The sequence below is a fragment of the Haplochromis burtoni genome, unplaced genomic scaffold (genome assembly GCF_018398535.1).
Source record: "Haplochromis burtoni strain Fernald_Lab_line unplaced genomic scaffold, NCSU_Asbu1 Contig_362, whole genome shotgun sequence".
Classification (NCBI taxonomy): domain Eukaryota; kingdom Metazoa; phylum Chordata; class Actinopteri; order Cichliformes; family Cichlidae; genus Haplochromis; species Haplochromis burtoni.
Window position 1 is genome coordinate 347,014 of NW_024582723.1, and position 22,621 is coordinate 369,634.

Consider the following 22,621-nt stretch of genomic DNA (forward strand, 5'->3'; position numbering starts at 1 on the left):
TAGAGCAGCACTTTGTAAATAGCTTGGAAGTGACTGATGGTTATCATGAAGCCTTAATGGGTGGCTAAATGGTTTTAATGGATTGCTAGTGAGAGGAGGAAGAATAAATCATCCCAGAGAAATAAAGGACCATCTGTGCTGTGTAAATGTAAAGAATCACTCTTTTAGTGGTACTCAGGCCGAGGCGTACATTTGTCTTCACAATCATTTGTTATGTTGTAGCAGAAATGATCAAATTGTACCCCCATGCAGTGCTTGTCCTGATGTTTCTTTCACTCTAAGAAATTTGTGCCTCATCTTAACACAGATCCAAGCTCTTTCACATCTCTCAGTTTTTACTTCTGCTTTCCACCAAGCCTTGACCTGCGTAAAGGACTCGAGTGCACACAAACACATACAGGCGTAAACACATTTGCTTCTTTTTCTTTCTTGTGTACTCGAGTAGAGGTGGTAGCCAAAGCCTCTCTCTGCGGTTGTTTGTTCCACTTCCCACCAGGCAGATGGGGGAGGGAGGTAACAGGTGTGAGGCACCACTTCACCACAAAGGAGTGGAGGAATTGACAGCGAGGTTTAATAAAAGGTTTAATAAAAGAAAACCAGGCATTATTTATAAGTGTGCATGATAAAAGGGAGATAGAGAGTCATAAACAAAGATATCTATTCACTGTGGGCTACACTGACTTAGCTGAAGTCTCGGGCTGTGCTGTATTTCAGTCACATCCCTCACCAGTTTATTTAACCTTCTTCACTCCACAGTCTGAATCTGTAGTGGCTCACTGCTGCACAGGCCAGCAGTCTCCGTGTATTGAACTTGTTCGGGTCTCAGGCGCAGCAAGAAAACAAGAGTATTTCTCACCTTTGGTGTGAAAATCCTCAGAATCTGATAGTGAACACGGCCGGGAGCAGAGAACACACCCCACATAAATACTGCCTTTAAAAACTTTACACTGGCATTTGCACAGGGAAGCATGGGATCAGATTGTAGTTTACTTTTATTCATAACATACCAGCCTGCTTCCTCAAAGCTCACTACAGCACCAAATGTGCAATAATCCACCGCTGAAAGCCGTCCAACAAATGTGCTTAAAAACTATAGCACTCAGCTGTCGTGGAACTAGAAGCTGTTTATAGCAGCTTGGGTGACCTCTTATTTTTAATTTCGAGTTACCATCAGGTGAAAAATGTTCTCAAAATGAGAAAACTGCTGATATTTCCATTAGCCTAAACTACTGTGTTTAGTGTTAATGATTCTTAGTTAACTTCCTAAACATCAGTATGTTGTCATGGCAACTTTGCGATTCAGATTTATGCGCTTATTAGGCACAAACGTGCTTCAGCCGACTCATCACATTAGTCATCGTGTTGCATTTGTTGACAGGAAAGAGAAGCCATGATCTTCTGGAACAAAAGTTGTTTGTCTTTGACTTGTCTGCGGCTCAACAAGCAGAAAATAAAGCGACAGGATACAGTATTTGTAGTGAGCCGAGCTGATGAGGCACATGATGAGGCCCATCAGTCAAGGTGAAATGGCCTGACAACCAGATTCTAGCTAAACTGCAGCGAGGCATATCGGGGCAACCTTCACAGTCAGCATCCTGCACAGGATTCCCAGCAACCCAAAAGGTCCACACAAATCTGTGAAAGTGTTCAACGCGCAACAAGAACAAAGAAACCGAATTCAGAAAATATGAAAGCTAGCGTTCTCAAATTGGAGGCAACAGGCAATGCAGTCTTGACACTAAAAGCGTTACTTTTTAATTTCTCAGTGTCTGGAAGGAAAAGTGGCACATTATGAATCGGACCCTGCTTCTTTTTCCTTACCTCTGTCTCTCTCTTCTTTTTCATTACTTACCTCCATCACTCTTAATTCTTCTCCCTTTCAATTTATTCCTATTCCTCCCGTTCGGCTACACCTCCCTTCTCCTGCTTGTTGAACCTTTAACCTCACTTCCCCCGAGCATTGCTCTTCTTTCCTGTTTTTAATTTTCTTCCCTTTCATTCTGACCTCACCTGCATCTGTGTAGTCCACGTGCCTCCTTTCTGCTTGTTTTCATCTTCCCTCCTGTTCTGTTTCACTTTTCTTCCATTCCTGCTGAACACATTTGATTCTTCAATTTCATTTGTTTCTTTTATTTACTCCTCTCAATATTTCTACCTCCCTCTTTCCCTCTTTTCTTCTGCACTCTTGTCCTGACTCTTTCCCTGCTTCCTTCTCTCTGACAGGGGCGTTGTCCGCGTGGACGTGAACCTGCAGGATGTGGACATTGACCAGTGCTCCAACAGTGGCTGGTTCGGTGGGACCCATCGCTGTAATCTTACCAGCATGGAGGTGAATCTGCTGCTACTTCTCTTAATTTTGGAGTTACATTCACCTATTTGTTAATTCTTGCAAAATCTAATTGTTTCTCTAAGTACTTGCATTGAATTTGAATGCAACAGTTGAGTTATTTATTTATTTATAACTCAACGGTTCCATTTAATAATAAACCTGAATGAGCTGTTTCACAGAGCCTTCACTGCCTTTCCTCTCATCGCAGGTTGCCTTTGATCATGTGTCCTCAGTATGAGCATCAGATAACTGACCAAAACCCGAAGAGTAATGTTCTCCATTCACTGAGCCACAGTGCCTGTAAATGTGTGAAACTGTCTGTGAGGAGTGGTACAGAATGGATGTTTTATGCTGCTCTGTGCTGGCCCTCCTTTGAAACTTCTCTCGGACACGAGAAATATGAACAAGGCGACATGCATACTATATTTCTATTTATATGTTTTAAAAAAGGTTTTTAACTGCAGTTTAATACCTCTCCATAAGTATAAGTACTGACATCATTCAATTATTCACCATGAGGCGCAAACAAACTACATCAGAGTGATGCAGAGGAAGGTTTGCACCACCCAAAAGATGCAGATAAGGCTGAAGGGAATGATACTTGGTTTTGCAGAAATTTGCTCACAACCATTCTCATGGCCGTCGTACAGCAATAAGTAAAAGGCTGATTTTACACACTACCATGTTCCTAATTCATCCCAAACATTTTGAGTACAGCACTTGCAAAAACACTGTCTTTGATGCACATACCTTTTCATCTTTCTGCAGTAACAGGCTGATGGGGTATTGTTGTCACCTTGTCAGCTGGGTGGATATGGCAGGTGGCAATATGGACACCCAAGTTGTCAGTGTAAGAACTTGACAACAAAGGGATGCAGGACTTTCACATTGTCACCACAGGTGCATCTGCTAAAAATCCCAGACAAGTCCAAATCTGAGTAACCTCAGCATTAAGGTCATGGGTCAGAGGTCATGTTTTCTTAAAACCTTGACTGGGATAACTTGACAAGGATGTCATCTAGGATTTTGAAATTTATACCATAGGTGTATCTACTAGGACAGCGGTCCCCAACCTTTTTTGCGCCACGGACCGGTTTATGCCCGACAATATTTTCACAGACCGGCCTTTAAGGTGTCGCGGATAAATACAACAAAATAAAACTAGTACCGGTACCGAAAAAAATAAGATTTATTCATAACACACGTGAAAAGACCCAGGAAAACAGAGTTAACGATAAAAACGATAACAAAATAACGCTGAATACCGATAAAAACCCTGAAAACCATACATTTCACACTGGAGCCTCAACTCTCGCGGCCCGGTACCAAACGACTCACGGACCGGTACCGGTGCGAGGCCCAGGGGTTGGGGACCGTTGTACTAGGAGGCTGAGGGATAAACAAACAAACAAAAATGAACCTCATGGTAGGAGCAAGATAAGGGGATAAGTGGAACAAAACTGATTATTTTACAAAGTAGCTTGTCGCCTACTGACTTAAGAGTTCTGCAGGACTGTCTGCGATGTGTGCGCCTTCTTCACACTCCACACATTTAAAGCATTCTCATCTGTGTGACCGGTGTGACAGAACCGGCGGCAGACATTCATCACATTTGTCTCTTTCTGAAGCGTCAGAAAGACAGAGAACGATGAGGTAGTTCTGTATTTGTGTCTGTCTGAGCATCCGGGTGCGGCGTGCGCGTGAGCGGCCTGCCTCTGTAATTGCCATCTCGCTTGTGTCGGTGCCAACGTGTGATGTTTTGCAGGGAGCCTGTCTGACTCCAACATGGGAGAGTGACTGCTCGGGCGTGCATGGCATGTTGCTGCCCATATGATGTATAATAAATGCAGTGTAATGGATTGCAGCAAGATGAGATGAATTATTGACCATGCTCTTTGTTTGCGTGCGCTTCTCTCCCAACTCATCACCAGTCTGTCATGGAGCATTAGAGCGGGTAGGTGGGGGGGATATACAGATGAGACAGATCTCTATGTTTGCATTCTTCTAATATTTTATATATTTTATATATGTTTTGTGGCTGTGACTTTAGGTTTGGCAGCCTTTTAATTGCCAAGGATAACAAGGCTAAGCTGTCCGAGTCTGATCACTGTCATCAAAATGCTTTGAATTATGCTAGGTGTGTGCCCTGTTTATATGTGCACATGTGGCTTTTGTTTGTGTTAAAATAAGTCACAGTGCCATTGCACACTTGTAAACTTTTACTTTTTTGCTCAGAACATTTTCTTTCAAAATGCTGTCACTACAGTTGGACTTAAAACGTCATGGAGGGACAGTTTGAGACGGCCATCGAAGAGCTCACAGCTTCTATGATTAATTTCCTTCACACACTATATTTTTGGCCGAGCGGCAGCCAGTGATTCAGTGCCATCTTGAATCCGCAGTGCTGTTTTTCTCTTGTTGTTTGAAATGTAATGAGGAGCTTAGAGAGCAGAAATTAAGACACTGGCAAACAGCACAGAGTTAAAACTTTATATTGCAAATGTTTTCATAGAGAGAGCAAATATTGACCAAGAAACAATATCATCAATCTTGTCCACGGATGATTTCATAGAGTAATGAAATCCACAATTGGAACAGACTTTTCTTACAGCATTTATTTAGACACGCTACAGCCGATTGCTCTCTGAGAACTTTAAAAAGGTGGGCAGTGTGGAGCCAATGAGTCTAGCATAAATTACACTATATTGTCACAAGTATTCACTCACCCATCCAAACCACTGAATTCATGCATTCAATCACTTCCATGGCCACAGGTGTATAAAATCCAGCACCTAGACATGCAGACTGCTTCTACAAACATTTGTGAAGAATGGGTCGCTCTCAGGAGCTCAGTGAATTCCAGCTTGGTACAGTGATAGGACGCAACCTGTGCACCAAGTCCAGTCGTGAAATATCCTCACTACTAAATATTCCACAGTCAACTGTTAGTGTTGGTATAACAAAGTAAAGCTGATTGGAAACAACAGCAACTCAGCTGCGAAGTGGCAGCCCATGGAAAAACCACAGAGCGGTGGCTAGGACTGCTAACACACATAGAGGTTGCCAACTTTCTGCAGAGTCAATCGTGACAGACCTCCAGACTTCACGCGGCCTTCAGTTTAGCTCAAAAACAGTGTGTAGAGAGCTTCATGGAATAGGTTTCCATGGCCAAGCAGCCACATCCAAGTTTTACATCATCAAGCACAATGCAAATGTTGGATGCAGTGATGTAAAGCACTCTACCACTGGACCCTAGAGCAGTGGTTATGCTTCTCTGGCAATCTGATGGACAAGTGCAGTGTGGCGGTTGCCAGGAGAAAGGTACGGTCTGACTGCGTTGTGCCAAGTATAAAGCTTGGTGGAGTGGGGCTTATGGTGTGGGGTTGATTTTTAGGAGCTGGGCTCACCCCTTAGTTCTAGTCAAAGGAACTCTTAATGCTTCAAACTAAGACATTTTTGGACAATTTCATGTTCCCAGCTTTGTGGGAACAGTTTGGGAATGGCCCCTTCCTCTTCCAACATGGCTGCGCACCAGTGCACATTGCAAGGTCCATAAAGACATGGATGTCTAGAAGATCATGACTGGCCTGCACAGAGTCCTGATCATTGTCTGACCTCAAATGTACGTCTGGAAGAATAGTCAAACATTTCCATAAACACACTCCTAAACCTCATGCCTTCCCAGAACACTTTCAGGTGTTATAGCCACACACGCTATGGATTAAGAATCGGATGTCACTTATATGCGTGTGAAGACAGGCATGGGAATACTTTTGGCAATATAGTGTATCTGGTACAACAAATCTTGACTCTTGCACACTTTTATCTGCATATTCAGAGAGAAACTAATATTTAATCTGCACGCTATAAGCTCAGCATTTTAGCATGCCTCTATAGCATTTTGTAGATATTTCTTAATGTATCTTTGATGTAGAAATGCTCAGTGGCATTTTGATTTCCCCTGAAGGTGTTCGATGCACAGACTGTCAGATAAATAAAGATAGCTGAGGATAAATAAAGAGACGTGAGAACCATGTGAAACTGTGATATAGAGCTGTCATGGTAGCAAAGGAAAGGGACTCTGCAGTAAATATAACCCAACGGCACGCTGTTAGCTGGTCTTTAAATGCTACTGAGCACTTAGGGAATATAAGTTGCTTGTCTTTGACTTAATACTCTGCGAGGCAGCACATGACTACAAACAGTGCATTTGTGTCTATTTCATAGCAATTTCTTACGGTTTTCAATTTCCAACGCGACATGTCCAGTTTCTTGTTTCACTCTCACCCCTGCCCTTTTCTTTCTTTCTCAGTGTCTCGTTCATGTCATTTCTTCATTTCATTCTTTTCTCCTGCCTGATGTAATTAATTGCTTATTGCCGAGCACAATTCAGCCTGCCCATTACTCCTATTTGGGTGTAGTTCTTTGGGGACTTTACCTCAATTTTCTTGCTCAAATCAAAGCCCGAAAAGAGTGCAGGCTTAAGCCTTAACAAAAACGATCTGGCTGCTAATATAGTGTCTGAGCAGCTATACCACAATCACAATAAGGACCAAAGCAAGGGGAAAGTGCTTCTTTGTCCCAGTGTCCCTATTAAACAACAGTTCATTTCTAAATCCTGCTAAATACATTTTTGTGGGAAATGGGCTGTGGAAAGTTGATGTGAGGCTCATTGCTTTCCCCCATCCAGTACAAACATACCCCGAGGCTTTGTCTCACAGTGAAACCATAATAATGAAACAGTCTCTTGTAATGTGATGGAGCATCGTGTCTCCTCCAGAATGTTTGGAAAGTAATAGCACAACACCCACTTTCTCACTGTTGCTGTGATGTAATGGTTCAGTCAGTTTGTAGATGATCAACTTTTATGTTAACACTGCAGCTTTTCCTCCTCTCTTTGTTTTGCATACTGGAGAAAAAGCCTTTTCAGTGGAATGCCTTTTTCTTGTTTAGAGGCAGTTTTGCAAAACAGGTTTGGGCAGGTTTATTGTCTGTAATGTATCCAAATGGTATATCTAATAAACTGAGCTTGATTGCTTTTTTATGAACTCTATCGCCAAATTGCAATTCTGAGAACCATTTTGGCACTTTTTACGTTTTTTTCCCCTTTTTGCTTGCCGTAGTACTACTGTATCTTCCAACAATAGAATTAACTTTGAGTAGCCCCTAGAATTAGGGGGTGGTTATCAGTTTGATTATCTGACCTTTGCTACTGCAGCTTTGAACTTCATCTGAGTTGCAAATTGTAAAATGTTATGTCATGATGCATCATTTGAACTGTAATTATCACCAGCCAAGCTGTAAAAAGTATTCATGTTAGCCTACGAGTTGCAATTGGTGCAGTGGTAAACTGTGTCACCTCACTGCAAGAAGGTTCCTGGTTTGAACCCCACTTTTTCTGTGTGGAGATCTTTTATGTTACATATAAAATATAAAAACTAACACGTGATTAATTGGCGATTCTAAATTTGCTTGTGGATATGAGGTAGATAAAATGCTTTAAATGATTAATTATTAAAGTGTGCTAGTTGAATATACAGTTTTAAAAAAAGAGTGCCCCAGTCACCGAGGCCTAAAGACCAGTCAGTAATGGCAGGTCGCTCAGCAAAAATGTATATTTCGTGTGTGGTTGCTAGAAGCTCCTGGGTGAAACTGACTGTAAAGCAGTGTATGGTGTTGCACTAAAAACCTTCCTGTTCCGTGTTACCTGTTCAAAAATTTCAGTTGGAGTGAAAAGCTCTATATGACTAAAATTTTAATCATACACAGTTTTATATTATTTCCACTACTAAAAACCTGCCTTAACAGACAGACATATTTATGTTAATTTATCATCTTATTCTTCTGATGTTCATTAGATAGCTGCATATAGTTAAATCGCAAAAATGACTGTTAATAAACATCAAATTTATAATAAAAACATATTTATTGTTCTTCTTTGCAAGCTGCATACTCAATGTATAAGACAAAGTAATCAATTGCAGGCACTATTAGCACCGTTTAAGGAAGGCTTATTAACTGCTTAATTACATGATAAATATATATGTATATAGGTACAGTTAAAAAATCAAATTAAATTGTCCCTGCACTAAAACTACTTAAATAAAAAATATTTACAAGCAAGCTACACATAAGGTACATGTAATATCAACAAAATACACATGTACCGTATACGTAATGCTGGTGTTCATTTTCAGATCAGCTACTACACACAGTATATATGATTCGTAAGGATTTGAGTGTTATAATTATTTTTTTAAAAAAGCAAACACAAAAGCTTTATAGGTGTTGACTATCCTGGTGCCGCTGGCCGTTTAAATTGAAAGTTTAGCCAGATTGAGGAGGAGTAAAGGAACAGATATACTTACATATGCTATGATACTTATAGTAAGAGATGCATTTAACCAGTGTATGTCTTAAAAAACAAAGTGCATGTTATAATAATTCTATTGCTGTTGTTTATAATAGCAGCATCATATTTTGTACTTTAAACGTATTTATATTGTATTTTTAAGTCATTATTATTATTATATTTCCTATAATCAAAATGTAAAAATGCCAAACAATATACTCAAAACAAGATTGTAAGTGTACATTATCTCACCAATGAATTTTTTTATCCTTATGGCAACTTTTTGCTGGCAGTCATAATTTTCTTTCCTTTATATAGTTAAGCTTTGTTCTTCCCCTCCTTCTCCTTGGTCTCTTTCCCGGTCTGCCCAGATACAGCAGCTGAGGAGGAAGGTAGGATGTGTCACCATGAACCAAATACAAGACTTCATGCATTATGGATAGTCAGTCGTAGGGGAAGCATCTTACATAAGGAGCCACTGCTTATATAATTAGATGAAGACTAGAGGATGATTAGTGTGGGTGATTTGTGACTGGATGCAGATAAGTAGGTTTATGCATTTTGTTTTGTGTGTACTATTTTTTAATCTAAGTCCATGTTAATGTGTGTGCGGGATGTTTGCATTTCTGCCTGTAGGTGTGTGCGTTTTCTCTGCCCATCCTGTGAATTGTGCCACTGGAGATAAGGCGCTTCAAAGGCAGAGCTCTACTAATGAGTGTAAACTGCTGTGACAGCCAAAGAGGGTTACCCCCTCTGTCTCTCTTCTGGCTTTCTCTCCTCAATCAGCCATGCTTCCTCCTCTCCCTTTCTTCCTCTTTTCCACACTCTCTTCTTCCGTGGCTTTTCACTTTCTCCCAAATTTCTCTATTACGCCCCACTCATCTGCCGTGTAGCCCACTCTTGTTTCCATTTTGCTTACTCTAACAGCCGTACCGCTTATCCATGTTTCCCTTTTCTTGCCAATTTCTCAGAGGAGGGCAAAAAGACAGGCTAAAAAAAACCTGCAAAAAAAACATGTGATTCTCTTGCTTTTGTTGGCCCTGCACATGAAATAACTGTATGAAGTGGCCAACTGAAGTCACCATTCTTCATCCGCTGCTTTAAATGCTGTGGCAGTTGTTGAAACTTCTTCTAGTACTCACACTTACTCTCTGCAGACCCTAATTTGTGGGTTTACCTCCAGGGAGCGACATGGAAATCACCATTCTCAGCAACCTTGCTGGACAGAGGAGCACCATTATTTCTGGCTGCAGCTCAGCTACCTTTTATAATGAGGTTTGAGTCCTTCTGTTCTTAAAAAAATTAATTACCTGTACACATGTGGCCATTCTGCAATACAATCAGACCGTATGGGGTGAGAAAAAAGGGACATGAACATAAATGTTTGCTTTTGCCTCACTGTGTGGAATTTGGTGTCCTTATCAACCCCGGCACATTGCTGCGGAAGAAGAGGATTTAAGCTTCACAAGTCTTAAACTCAGTATAAATACTGTATGTAAGGAAAAGGATACCCAGCTAAATGGGAAACAGCAACAGCCTGTGCAGATGTTACCACTGAAGGATGTTCAGGTGTAAAGATTATGCAAATTTTTCTACAATACGAAGTACTTTATTTGTCAGAAAAAGAAGACGCCTGACTGCCTTTTACCTGCTTTAACAGTAGTAGTTGAAAAAAAGGGTGATTCTGGGAGCAGAGAAGAGAAAATGTAACCTGCTCTGCTCAGTCTTTTCCTGTTTCGCAGTCCTTTTTCTGTTTTGTTCAGCCAGAGGCTCTTCATCTCTCCTCAGGGAAGTGTGAAGCTCCACAGCCTAAGTTGTGATGAAGTGTTTGAAGACTTAGTGCATCTGTACACCGTTCGGCAATCCATGCACGTGTTTACATTTATTTCATTTTGCTTTTTTCATCATCAAAGAGACCATAAGGAGTAAAATTCAAAGCTGCATTAAAGAAGTTCAAGCTAAGGTAAATAATTCCTCAATTTAATGAAGCAAGCTTTGCTGTGGAGCTAAGCTAAATTTTGCTTTATAGTAGAAAATCTTTTTCCTCCTGCAGAGCCCTGAAGGCAATGTAATAAGCATAAATTCACATTAATGGACTGAACCATATCATCACAGAGTATTGCCACTTTGGGTGATCCTATAAACATTCATGACTGTGTAAAGTTAACGGTTTCTTTCCGAATGAGCCCTCTCATACAGTAGAGACGTATCTTATTGAATTAGGTATGTTATATAGCATCGATGGCTGTGTCTGACTGACACAGTCCAGATTACCAAGTGCATGATTTGAAGAAAATATTACAGCGGGAAACAAACTTTAGAAGAAGCTTTGATGAAAAATGATCAGCAGCTTTTATTAAATTCAACTGAACTAGCTTGCTGAGACTTTTGAGATAATAATGTGGAAATACTTAAAAAAAAAACGAGGACAGCATTTATTTGTTGTGGGCTCTGAATTGGAAGTTATGTTTATTAGTAACCCACTTCACATGAAAATGTAAAGCCAATCATCCATTTTTTGCTAACTGTTTATCCAGTTCACATTGGTATGGGAGTTAGTTTCTCTTCCAGCTAGAGTGCATGTTGCCACGGTATCACAGGGCTCGAAATGTTACGTATTTCGGTTGTTTAAAATAACAGATTTCAATTCAGTTTTATTTATATTACAATCACAAAACGGTTTATAGTGTAAGGCAAAGACCCTGCAATATTACAGAGAACCCCATCAATCTGATGATGAGATGGCAGGGAAGAAAAACCCTCTTCTAACAGGAAGAGAGCTCCAGCAGAAGCTGGCTCAGGGAGGGGCAGCCATCTTTAAATTAACCCCAACTTCAACTTATTAGTGGGCGAATGTAAAAAAAAAAAGATTGAAAAGGAAAATAGTGATTCCACAAACAACAAACAGGACAAAATCTAAACTACAGGAGAGAATAGATGAAAGTTAATCCACTGCAGAGTTAAAAGAGGGTTGTGAAAGAGAAGTGCTTATTGCATTATGGGAAGTTCTCCAGCAGCCTGAGCCTATAGCAACATAACTAAGGGAGGATTCAAGGTCACCAATAAAAAGCTTTACAATTTAACATTTCAGTGAAAATAATATGGAGCACAGAGACAAGTATGTCATTTTACAGATGTCAGAAAGTAACAGGCATGCCAGCTCAATACAAAGTTTTAATAAGTAGCTGTTGCTGCTCTGTGCAGTTAACAGGATTTACAGTATTTGACTTCACAAAAGCTTAACAGTAAAATTATTCTTTTCTGTAATCATGTGTCCCAAGAGACATGTTACTGATCTGAACAGAAATCAACTTCATAAATAGAGAACATAAAAAATGTGATATGTAATAGGCTGTAATTCTTCAGCTTCAGCTTCCTCGTAACGCTAATGCAGTAGCTAATTGTTAGTTAATAACAAACTGCTGTGTTTTTATAGATGCCATCGATGCCAGTGTGAGTATCAGTCTTCTCTCTTTATTTTAATTTCAGTAAATGTAACAGCTGTTCAATATTCACTACAAGAAGTTGTGCTCAGCTCATTTCATGTTAATTGAAGTGAATGAAGAGACTAAACATTAAAAATATGGGACCAGAAGTTTTTTTAAAAAAGGAAAAGGTTTTATGAAGTTGGACTGAGAACTTAGAATCCAGTGTTTCTGGACTTTAGCACTGAATCCAGGAAGTCGTAATGAGCTGCTTTGCAGACGTCATGCGTCAGCGTTCTATAACTGGTTATTTTTTTCTTTTTTCCAGTTCTGTAAAACAAACAAACAAACATTTACTGTCATATTATTTTTGCTTGACAGCTATGCAAGTGGGCGCTGTGTGAGTTCAGGACCCAGGGTCTATCAATTGCAGTAGCATATGTCTTAAAGGGACAATCAGTTGTTTTGTGAATTTATTTAATAGAAAAAAAGGAAAACTGTTTGCTTCGCCAGTTTGTGTAAGCCACCATGCCACCTTGAATACAGTGGTTGAGATGTTGTCTGTGGCTATATACGTACTACACCAAAGGCGGAGGAGACGAGAACTCGGAGACGTTTGCCTGCCGTAGAGACAATTCATGTCTGCACCCTCAGACTCAAGATATGAAGGATCATACCTATGTTTTGTCATCTGAGAAATGATCCCCTTCATCAAAGAAGATTCCCAATATTGTTGCAGTTACTTGTTATCAGCAGAGTAGACATACCACCCTCCCATCTCCCGACAGCTGGCGACAAGCCAGCTAAACAACAACAACAGCTGGTTATAAGTTAATGTTATGACAGCTAGTGTCAGCTCGAGTGTCTTAAAAATGACACTTTCCCTCTGATAAACAGTTTTAATACTTAATCACGCTGTATGAGAGTTTATTCACTAAGCGTCAGTGCACAGAGTTCAGAACCACTTTGGAGAAAGTTTCACTAACACCGTGGATACATATTGTACTGAGGTAAACAGTGACCTTTCAACCCACACTCACTACAGGGGCAAGAGTTGTTTGTCCTCCAGCAGCCACCGTAGCTAGGAATTTGCACTTGAATTGGGAAGGATGCTGACATCTAGTGGGAAAAATTTACATACTGTAACTTTGTGTTTTTTGCCTTATTCTAAGATTTCGGCATACATTTTGCAGTGTATCAGTCCTATTCTGATAGATTTTAGTGGGCTTGATGTTGTTCTCCTATATTTAGAATTTTCAAGGCTTGTTTTGTAGTGTGTTTGAAACTTGAAATAAACTCTGTAGCAGATCTTTGTAGCTCTTTAATACCAGTTTTCCCTCCATATTATTATTACACATTCATCTTAAATAATTTTCTTTAATCCTTAATTAGGTTGATGATGTGTGGTGTGATGTGAGTAGGGATGGTGAAGACACAAATGCTTATAGGAATAAGAAGAGGATGAGAAGGGGAGAGAGGAATTAAGAATGACAGCAGAGAGGGACAGTCGTCAGGGAGGATTCATCCTCCACAGAGAAACACCATTCACTCTCTAATCTGCTGCCCGCAGCTCGGCGGCTGCCACGGCAAAACTCAAGAGCCTGTCAAGTCGGCAACAGCAGTTGGATCTTAATTGAGTGAGGCCTCCCAGACGAGCCCATGTTGGGAGCTGGAGACCACCCACCCAGATGTCTGTGCGGGAAAAAATTAGGGTTCATCTCATAAGTCTTAAAATGCCAAGCGAGACTTTCGTTCCATTCCTGATACATTTCCTAAGGCTGCTCAGAAAATCTGTGGTGACATTGTGAATTTCTTGCTCTTAATATAGATCACAGCCCTTAAATTCTGAATTTACAGACCTATCGTTTCTGTCCCTCTTAATGTTCTTTAAGTGTCACTCAGCTCAGTCCTCCCGGTGACACTCTCCACAGTCATAGCACTGTCTGTAACAGCAACAAGCCACCAATCAATAACTGGCTATATATCTCAGATTTTGCCTCTGAAATTGGTGGAGAAATTCCAGACAGGCTTAAGTCCAAGGTCTCCTCTCCTCAGACATCCAGTATTTCAGAAGCTGGTAGTCTTGTGAAACAACAGCAGGCAGCTTCTCTGCCCAGGGGACAGAGTGATTGTAATGCTTTTAGGGTTTAATGCTTTCAGGGTATTTATAGATCTCTGAGGGACGCTGAGTGCTCTCTCTCTGTCTCTTTCTCTCTGCCTCTTTTCCTCTCTTGCCAACTCCCATCTTGGTGTCGTGTTCACAGCTTTTTATCAAATTGCACAGTGAGAAATGTGAAACAGGTACCACAGGCTGCAGTCCAAACATGGGGGGCCTGTATGTGAAAGTGACAGATAACTTATTCTCAGGTTTCAGTACTTCAGCAAGGAAAAAAACTGTATTCACCTCCATGTTGTATGTTTTGCATTTGATACCTAGTCTATCATGTGATAACGTCGTGTGGTATTTTTCTCAGGTTGGCACTACGACTTGTGGTTTTGTTTGTTGGAAAGAGTGGCATGCACTGCACTCACCAGGTGATAGTGGGTTGTTATGAATGTAACAGTATTTTCTGAGTTTGGACATTCGTCTCACAAACATTTTTAAAGCAAAAGCAACCTTAACGTGTATTTTTGTGGTACTTAGAAGACTAAGATTTAAACATTAGTTAGTTTCCTGGAATTAAAGTCGACAGATTTGCTGTTATCGAATGACAGCTGCAGGCACAGTTTCCCTTCCTAGGGCCCTGTTTTTGTCCTCATGTAAGGCCAACATTATGCAATCAATTCTCATCTGACTTTTTTCTACCCATACCTTTGAATCACCCCTCTATGTTAACAATTTGTATGAGGATTTATATGTTTGGGACAGGTAGAGGACAACATCTTTACCTATCTAGCTAGCTGTTAAGTGTTGCAATACCTGCAAAAACAAGAAGAAGGCTGGATGGGAGAGATGTTACTGTACAGCTGGTGAAGACTGCCACATTAGCATTTTTTGGTAGTTACTGGGAAAAATACATTAACTGATCAAAGAAAATGCTGCTGCTCTGTTTGATTCTAGTGATTAGAGCTTGCCAAAAACTGGTTCAGAAAGTTCAATTGAATTCAGTTTTATTTATATAACACCAAATCACAACAGCAGACACTTCAAGGCACTTTATATTATAAGATAAAGACCCTACAATAACACAGAGAAAATCCCAACAGCCAGACGACCACGTACGAGCAAGCATTTGGTGACCGTGGGAAGGAAAAACTCCCTTTTAACAGGAAGAAACCTTCAGTAGAACCAGGCTCAGGGAGGGGCGGGGCCATCTGCTGCGAGGGGCTTTTGGGTGAGGGTAAGGAAACAGGACGAAAGGGAATTAGTCCCCATAGACTCATAAACGTCCAAATTCATGATAAAATCAACATGTTTACAGATTAGCACACAAAAACAAAGAATAAAAACATTGTTATTTTTCCATCCATCAATCCATTTTTCTCCGCTTATTAAATTCTATAAACTCTACACTTAGAGACACTGACACTCACATTCACAGCTCTGGCTAATTTAGAATTACTGTTTAACCTAACCTGCATGTCTTTAACTGTGGGAGGAAGAGCACCTGTGGAGAGCTCACACAGGCAGAGACAGAACATGCAAACTCCACACTGAAAGGACCCTCAGACCTTCTCACTGCATCCCATCAGTTGTTGTTGTTGTTTATTATTATTATTATTATTATTATTTTGTTCCAGTAGAAAATTGCAAATAATCACATAAATCCACTAAAGTGAAAATGATGCATCACTGTAGTTGAACTACATGTCGTGTGAAAATAAAGTACTTTGCCTGTAATAGAATTTTCACAGTAAATCAGTTATACAGATTTTTCTGTTATTTTTTTGGAGCTTGCCAACATTGTGATAATCACACTGAACTCAGATGTTTGGCAGCTCGTTCAGGAATGCAAACAGATGTCATTATGTTGCACACGCACGAAAAATGAAGAACATCTGCAAGCAGGCTTGATGTACTGAATGTTAGGATGTTAGATGTGGCTAATGGTTAGCACGGTCACCTCCCAGTTAGAAGAGCCTGGGTTTGAATCTAGTCCCAGTGTCTTCGTCATTTGTCTCTGGGTACTCTTGTTTCTTCACACAGTCCAAAGACATGGATGGGGTTATGAGGCTACTTGGTAATTCTACATTGCTTGTATGTGTGAACGGTTGTCATTCTCTGTGTGTTAGACTATCAGCCTGTTCAGTGCCCTGGATGTCACCCTCACCCTGTAAACCTGTATTGGATCAGAAAAAGACGAATGGATACAGTCTTATTAGAGCGGTGGCATGAGAAGTATATTTCTTGAAAAACTAACCGAGCTCAAATATTCAAAGGGTTCTTTTTCCAAAGCCTATGTTAGCAATAGTTCATTTGTAGTGTAAAATAGTTTGTGTTAATTTATATTTGAGCAGCTCACATTGATCTGAGAAAATCCAAAGATCAGGTGTTTCCACATGATAAATAAAGCGTTTGGGCTTTCTGTGATTGGCAATGCAACCTTGAATTTAAGCCAAGTTTTCCAGGAAAATATTAAGGTCAAATTGAGCCCCCCACTTTCGACACCCACACACACACACATTTTGCCGAAAGTAAGATGCAATTATAAAATACTTTCTCACTTTGAGCACGCAGTCTGATCAAGGTAATCCATCAAAGTGAGACACGTCAAGCAACCATTTCACAGCTCTTTAATAGTGGCTGAGGAAAAAAAAAAAGGCAGGCTGGCCTTGGCCCCATTAAATTCTCTGGCTTTAGCTGTGTGTGTGTGTGCGCATGGGGGTATATAATTTTGCAGGAGCAGCTCTGGTGATGGGAGACATATGGAGCTGTGTGCTTGTGAGGCAGTTTAGAAGTCCTTGGTGACATTAATCTAGTTTTGATGGTCCATGTCAATCTTCTGTACGACATGCGTGTTTTCTGTATTATAGTCCTGGGAACTAGTTCTGAGAGATTTATGGGCAAATGCACAGAACCCCTGAAGTCCCGTAGAGTGATTTCGTTCAATCTTCTGTGCACGGGATAATAACTGCGGCAGGTTGTTCCACTTGTGAAATTTTAAATTCACCCATCGAACATTTCAAACGTTGCTTTTTCTTCTCACAAAACAGCAATACTATACCTTTTATACAAGGCCTAAAACATGTGCAATTAACATATTTTACAGGCTTGTTTGCTGTGTCTTACAATCCACTGGGGAACCAGAGACGGCTTCTGCTGTGAAAGCACAGTCGAATTTAATAAATGCAACGATTTGGATGCTGGGAGCCCAATAAAGATCTAAAAAAAAAGCATCATATTTCATCCTTGCCTACCTCAGTGTCCCGGGGTATATGTTATCTTAATGAGTCTTCAATTCCTTTGGAGTAAGCAAAAAAAAAAAAAAAAAGAAGTTCATAATACATGCCTAGTCTGCTTCTGTGGCTGATATCCATCCATCCAAACATTTTGGCCATGATCCAGATTAATTCCTTTTTGGAGGAATAAAAAAAAGTGCCTCTTCCTGTGTTTTGTAGACTTTAATTCCACAGGTATGCTTATCTCCTGAGAGAGAAGACAGGCAAATAAACGCTCACAGATTTACTCCAGCAGTAGATGAACTGTAGCTTGCTCTGCCTCAGTTTGCAGTTTTAATACGTGCTGGGCTCCCATTGCTGTTGTGTATGGAAAACCTGATAAAACAAAGGAAGGGGTTTGCATGCAAATGGCATATTTTGAGAAAGCACCCTAATACTGTTGAAGGATTTAGTCACTCAAGCAGCAACAACACAATTGCTGGGACATTTGAAGTTAGAAACCCCCAGACCATGAAAGATGATTCATCTACCCACGGGGATGTAGAGAAGTCAAACACCTTTAATGCTACGTGTGTGTGCGTGTGTGTGTGTGTGTGTGTGTGTGTGTGTGTGCGTGCATGCCCAGGCTTTCTTTGCACCATGTGTTTGCCACTAAATTTACTTTATTTGCATAGATATAGTGAATCAGCTTTGCCACTTTTAGAGAGAGAATGAGACACTATCCTCTATTGCAAACCTATTTTTAGCTCGAGCAGTATGGCACGAGGGGTGACAGCGCTGGCCAGTTGGTTGTTTGCTCCACCACGTTGGTCCAAACTGAAATGTCTCAGCAGCACCGGATGCATTGCCATGAACATTTTAACAGGCACTCATGATCCACACAGAATGAATCATTTCAGCATGACCATAAAAGGATTTGACAAACATAAATTGTGCAACTGAAATCACATTTATTTAGTCAACAATAGCACTGTTATGTCTTACAAAACAGTAATGCAAGTAAAATGTGTAATATGTATTACACTATGCTACGAATATTTTACTAGATATTTTGTGCATCTTGCTTGTTGAGCTGTTATGCTGAAAATATTTTGAGCATAAACACTTAAAATCTTTAGATTGCTGAAATATCTGAAGATGATTTCTATCAAAATGAGATGTGTCTTTGGTGGGATGTGTTTAGTTTTATTTATTTATTGTCTACATCTGCATCTCATTACCCTCCTGTACCCAATTCCTGATTGCCTTCATGTGTATAAACAGCCTTGTCTGCATTTCAGTTTTTGTCAGATCGTCTGCTTTTGCCTTGTGGAAATCAACATTATATTCTTGGACTACCTTTTGTTTGCTGCCTTCTTTGGACAGGAACTACCAGTTTATGACCTCAAGGTGCTTTTATATTGTAAGGTGAAGACAAGAGCAACAATCAAATGACCACATCTGAGCAAGCACTTAGCAACAATGGGAAGGAAAAACTCCAACTTTAAACTCTTTTAACAACTTTTAAGGGAAAAAAACCCCCGAAGAACCAGGCTCAGGGAGGGGCAGCCATCTGCTGCGACTGGTTGGGGATGATGGTAAGAAGACAGGACAAAAGAAACTCTGTATAAGAGAGATGGAAATTAATAACTAATGATAAGATGCAGAGTGGTGTATAAACACATAGTGAGTGAAAAAGGGGAGTGAACAAGAAACACAGCATCTTGGGAAACTCCCAGCAGTCTAGGCCTATTGCAGTGTTACAAAGGGAGGATTCAGGGTCAGGCTCTTCTACAGACGAGCAGCCTGAAAGCTGAAGGCTCTGCCTCTCATTCTACTTTTAAATATTTCAGGAACCACAAGTAAACCAGGATTCTGAGAGCAAAGGGCTCATTTGGAATGATATGGGATTATGACATCTTTAAGATAAAATGTTGTCCCTTTGAGTCCTGAATCTGCATTTGAATCCTGCAACCTTGAATTTCATGACATAAACAGACTGACAAATATACATGATAAACATGGAAACAGTGTCATGAATTACTGTACCATACTATGGTCTAAAACTGCTGAAGGATTCTGATGCCATGAACATTTCTTTTGCACTCATCTCTTTTCCTTCCCCATGCGTTTATATGCCACATTTTATTTTGTTAACTTTTGACTACTTTTGTCTCTGTTTGTGTTTTGTCCTGTTTGTTGTTTAGTTGTCTCTCTGTGATCCTTTGCTCTCACTCACCAAGCAGATGGCTGGTTCCTGTTAAAAGAGAGGTCTTCTCACAAGCACCTGCTTGTAACGAATCATCAGATTCTTCAATGCAGGATCTTTACTTAACTATATGAAATGAGATGACTGTTGTTAACCAGCGTTATATATGTAAAAAAAAGAAAGAAAAAAGAACGTAACATGTAGATGATATAAGTTGTGATGAAATAAAAATATAGATGGTAGAAAAGTTTGAGAGGGAAAAGAAAAAGGACTGAAAACACATAACATGCTACCAGGACATGGCACAAATGTCCTTGGTTTCCATCACTAAACACAAAATAACTTGTAAGTATACCCATCTGGCACAGTTCACATTTTGAAGCAGTACCTGCTAAGTTCTATCAGTCACTCAGTCTGTAGCTCATAGGAGAAATGCCAGAAAGAGGTGTAAAGCTCACATACTGTTTTCCAAAAACAGAAAACATGGAAGCATCGTAACTCCCAGGTCTGTTTGTCTACACTGATGCACTGTGGAAGCAATGATTTACTGTACCTGTTTATTCTCTCAACCAGTGAACTTCAGTTCAGACATTTATATCCTCTGCAGATCATCCCTGCTGCTTGCTGCTCCCCAGTTTGGAGATTTGGGGCTATTTGTCAGCTTTATAAAACTGATCAGTGGGTTAGTTGAGAAGAAAGCCTTGGCATGCAGTTACTATCCTTACTTTAGAAAAAAATAAATAAAAATTATCCAAAATGACATGTTGTTAAAGTAGAGTTCAGCTAAACTGCCACATTTTAATATTTTTATACTAGATTTATATAATCTTTAATCAGAAATGCATTTCTCTGAAGCGTGGCTTTGTGCAAACAAATTACCAAATCGCCCGTTACCTTGATCAGGTTGAATGTTGAAGTTGCAAGGTTGCAAATCTAATGATGCATTTTGTAGTCAAAATTAGTTTAAAAAATATAATTATTTTTGAATTGTTAAGCACGTATTAGAAAGCTGAAACCTTTCTAATACGTGTATGGCTACATTCAGGGGGCAGTTAGCTTAGCTTAGCTTAGCTTAGCATAAATAGTAAAAGAGGGCTAAAAAGAGCTACTGTGTCCTTGTTTTTAAAAGATATACCTACAATCATCATTTAAAACAGATAATATCAAAGACACATCGTGTTTTATTTTACCTTTAACTTGCATAGTTAACCAGTGATGTTAAAAAAGTGAACTTTAGATAGCTATGCTAGTTTTTTTTCTCCTGGTTCCACTAAATAAAGTGAAAACAGCAACTTACAACCAAAAGACAAATAAGTATTGTTCTCAAAAACACACTTCAAGCAGGAGTTGAGTTTTGAATAATATGAATATAAAATGAATTTGTCAGTGGCTGATTCATGGGCTGTGAATACAATCTGACTGTTCTCCACAGCAGCAGTCCCACGGGGGGATGCTGTTTTTTACCAGGCGTGCAACATAATACACTATTTATGAATGTTCATGTGAAATTTATTGCAGCTTTATTTGGTATAAGTATGTGCGCTCACATGAGTGTACAGTGTCCACACTGGTGCCTGTGTGTATGTGTGTTGTTAAGTGTGTTTAAGCTCCAGAAGGTCTCTAAGCCCATGTTGCTCCCACAGTCATAAATGCAAGCTGGAATTATGCAGGCGCACTTAAATTCTGCAAACAACCCTTAATTCTTAATTTAGATATTAATTAGTTTCCCTGTTACTTGGCAAGGGCCTGTGATTTCCCCTGACACCGGGCATGTTTGTAACTGGGACGTCTGCTGCTTTGTGCCGCAGAGAAACATGTAGGAGACTCAATAACACCAATGAAACAACTTTATTAACTGAGACCAAACGCAGCGGCCATGAGAAGAAACACATACAGTAGGAACTGTAAACTACTTTATTCAGATAGTGCCATCTGTGATAACTCCTGGGACCCATTATATGATTCAGATTCTTTGATTTTTCGTTTCAGTGATGGATGAAAACTCAGTGAAGCACTGAAACCCATGCGCAGTCTTCAGCATTATAAATTGTGCACCCTTTTCTCATGCTAGAACTGAGCCAGATCTTAAATATATTTTGCTATAAGTGCAAATATTTCGGAAGCTCTACATAGCTTTACTACAATGGGAAGCTAATGCTTATTTTGAAGCCAGAATTGCTAAAAGCCTTAATGTTTGAAGAATACTTTCAACACAATAAAAGTGCCTCTAATTTTGATTTCATATTAGGAAAGACCTGGAGCAATTCCCTCTCCAAGCAGAAACAAGATGAAATTGAACCTGCACATGCTCGGCAGGATTCTCTGTCTGTGTGTCTCTGCCGCAGGCTCATTTTACTATGGCAGAAGTTTTGAACAAAAAAGAAAGAAAGACAAAAAAAAAAACTACACTGAGGTATAAAATCTAATTTTTGAATACAGAGTATTTTTCTTCTGCTGTCGAAAGTTAAAGGTGACTGCAGCAAGTTAATCTTTAGGTTCTTGGTTAAACAATAACTTGAGCAACTTATCCAAATATAGTCTGTTGCTAGGTAACATACAAGATTTGATCTGGGATGGTAGATCTGCTGTGGTAACACAGGGCTGCAATTACCCCTGAGCCACATGGGCACAATGTAAGCACCTTGTACTCTACTAACATTTTAGAAAGAAGGCTGTGTTATCTCAAATGCGTCCATTAAAATAAAGCAGCTGATCACTGAATACTTTATAGTATAAAATCTCTTTGAGTTGAAACAACTTTGATAGAAAGTCTGATGACATATATACCTGTAGGTGATTGCATAAGACTCATCTGAACTAAAAAGCTTCTATAAAAACAAAATTTAAAAAAGCACACAACTTGATGCCAGATATCTAAAAGAATTTAAACTAACAGTATATACATTAAGAGAAAACACATGATTACATGTTTACTTTAAAGCATGTTTTTATTCTAATATTTTTAGTGCCACTGTTACAATTGTCCC

At 39.7% G+C, this 22,621-nt stretch overlaps 1 protein-coding gene across 2 annotated transcripts in view; it reads left to right on the forward strand.

Moving 5' to 3' along the window:
- LOC102305139 (probable G-protein coupled receptor 158) overlaps positions 1-22,621 on the forward strand; it is an 81,230-nt gene that overhangs the window by 5,664 nt on the left and 52,945 nt on the right. For both annotated transcript variants that reach the window (XM_005943191.3, XM_042228886.1), the window contains one exon: positions 2,224-2,329. In XM_005943191.3, coding sequence (XP_005943253.1) covers positions 2,224-2,329 — 106 coding nt within the window. The remainder of the gene's footprint in view (positions 1-2,223; positions 2,330-22,621) is intronic.